This window comes from Otolemur garnettii, unplaced genomic scaffold (genome assembly GCF_000181295.1).
Source record: "Otolemur garnettii isolate 467f Iridium unplaced genomic scaffold, OtoGar3 scaffold00102, whole genome shotgun sequence".
Lineage (NCBI taxonomy): Eukaryota > Metazoa > Chordata > Mammalia > Primates > Galagidae > Otolemur > Otolemur garnettii.
Window position 1 is genome coordinate 5,312,115 of NW_003852497.1, and position 1,987 is coordinate 5,314,101.

The 1,987-nt window shown below is 56.6% G+C and overlaps 1 protein-coding gene across 1 annotated transcript in view; it reads left to right on the forward strand.

Annotated features, from left to right (window-relative positions):
• Positions 1–256: 256 nt before the first annotated feature.
• The window catches only part of RNF122 (ring finger protein 122), a 17,624-nt gene continuing 15,893 nt past the window's right edge, over positions 257–1,987 (forward strand). Inside the window, exon 1 of the mRNA XM_003796303.3 lies at positions 257–300. Within this exon, the coding sequence (XP_003796351.1) occupies positions 276–300 (25 nt within the window). The 5' untranslated portion in view covers positions 257–275. The remainder of the gene's footprint in view (positions 301–1,987) is intronic.

Sequence of the window (1,987 nt, forward strand, 5' to 3'; positions counted from 1 at the left end):
CCCCGCACCTCCCCCGGCCCTTCCTGCGGTTCCTCTGCGGTGCTCTGCTCCGGGGGACTTTCTGTTTGTTTCCTCCTCTTCCCTCTTTGTTGCTTTTGAAAACCAGCCTCGTCAAAGCCCCCTAGTCGTCAGGGAGTTGGACTTCTGGAGAAAGGCGACTGCGACGCGCTGCACCCGCCCTCCTGCGACCCCACGAGACAGCCGGTGCGCCCACCCCGCCTGCCTGGCACGCCGCCCGCGTTCGTTCGTCCGGGAAGCCAGCCGAGACCTCATTGATGCACCCATTCCAGTGGTGTAACGGTGAGTCCCGGGATGGGGGGCGAGCAGACCCCAGGCCGGCAGGAGACACCGCCGCCGAGCTGGGCGCAAGGGTGGACCTCGGAGGGCTCGTCCTCTTTCTGGAGCCAAGTTTCTAGTGAAATGGGACGGTCGAGAAGGCGTCCTGGCTCCCAACTGCACAGCGCGGAATTTGAAACAATCCAGGTTTAAGTCGGGGGGCTGGAAGGGCCTCTGAACGCGTGGCGGGCAAGGGGCGTGGGAGCCGAGGGGTCCCCGGCCTTTGTGTAGCGGCTCGGCTCTCCTACCCCTTTCCCCTGCCTTTGTGCGCTCAAACTCTGTTCTTTGTTGTGGTTGTCGGAGGAGAATTAAATCCGCGCTCGGGCTAGGATCTCCTAGAGGGAGCTCAAGTTCCCGGCCTGAAACTTTGCAGGCTATTTTAAATATGTATACAAAGCAACGTGCGGGGCAAGGCGCAGCGGCGGCTTCCTCTCTCTTTGTTGGCTTCCCACTGGCTGCTAGCCGGGCCTTGTCTGTAGGCGAAGCTGCATTACAGAGTCGCTTTATTGAGTTGATAAAGCTTTGCAGATGTCCCAGCGTTCGGATGTGCCTGGGGTGCGGGGCTGGCCTGGCCTCATCTGTGTCCAGGCCGGACCGGGCTGTCCGCTGCCAAACCTAGGTGGAGACCGCACTTGCAGACCCAACACCTCCTCCCCCAGGTTTGGGCGGCGCTGCTGGGCTCGCTCAATTCACCTGAGGCGCTTGGCATTTCAGGTCGCACTGGTTAGGCTTGAGCCTGACTCCTCACCCAAGCTACCTGAAAGGAGGGTCTTTCTGATCGAGTCACAACCTTAGAATCCAAAACCTTAGATTCTAACATCTGCCCTCTCGTCCCCCGTGGCCCTTGACTTGGTTGTTTTAACGCTTCAAGAGTTTCTGGGAGGGAGAGATGAGAAGCAGCTGGCTTTATCTCTGAGTATAGCAAGCTGGCTAGTTAGGAAAAGAAAAATCCACTCTCGAGAGCAGGCTCCTGCCAGATCTTGGATTAATTATTTCAAGAGGCTTTTGTTTTAGGGCAGAGTTTGGGCAGCATGTGTCTGAGTGTGCCCCATCCCCCTTCCTCCTTTTGCTAGTCGGATCTCATTTCCTGAAAATGAACCGAGCTGCGTGTGATAGGTGGTTTCGCGGGAGAGGGGGAGGCGGTGGGGGTTGAGGAAGGCCGGTGCATCCCAGCATCTGGGAAAGATTCCCGTTGGCTGGGAAGGAGAAGCAGTTCCCAGATCCCCCGGTCTTTCTTGGCCAGCCCTTCTCTGACGTCATCCTTGCTCCCAGCCTGCCAGATAAGATGAGACATTCTGATGTCAAGGCGTTCTTAGGTCAGGCAGACAATGGAACAGAGACTTAGGGGAGAAAAATGAGGTAGTTGTTCAGCGATACTGGCCTTTGTGCTGGGCTGCCTCCTTTCCTATGAAGTTATAGACTTGCTGCTTTATCTGCACTTTTTTTTTCTTTTGAGACAAAGAGTCTCACTTTGTCTCCGTGGGTAGAATGCTGTGGCATCATAGCTCCACAGCAACCTCGAACTCTTGGACTTAAGTGACCCCCTTGCCTCAGCCTCTCAACGAGCTGGGACTACAGGCACCAGCCACAACGCCCAGCTAATTTTAGAGATGGGGTCTCACTCTTGCTCAGGCTGATCTGGAACTCCTGA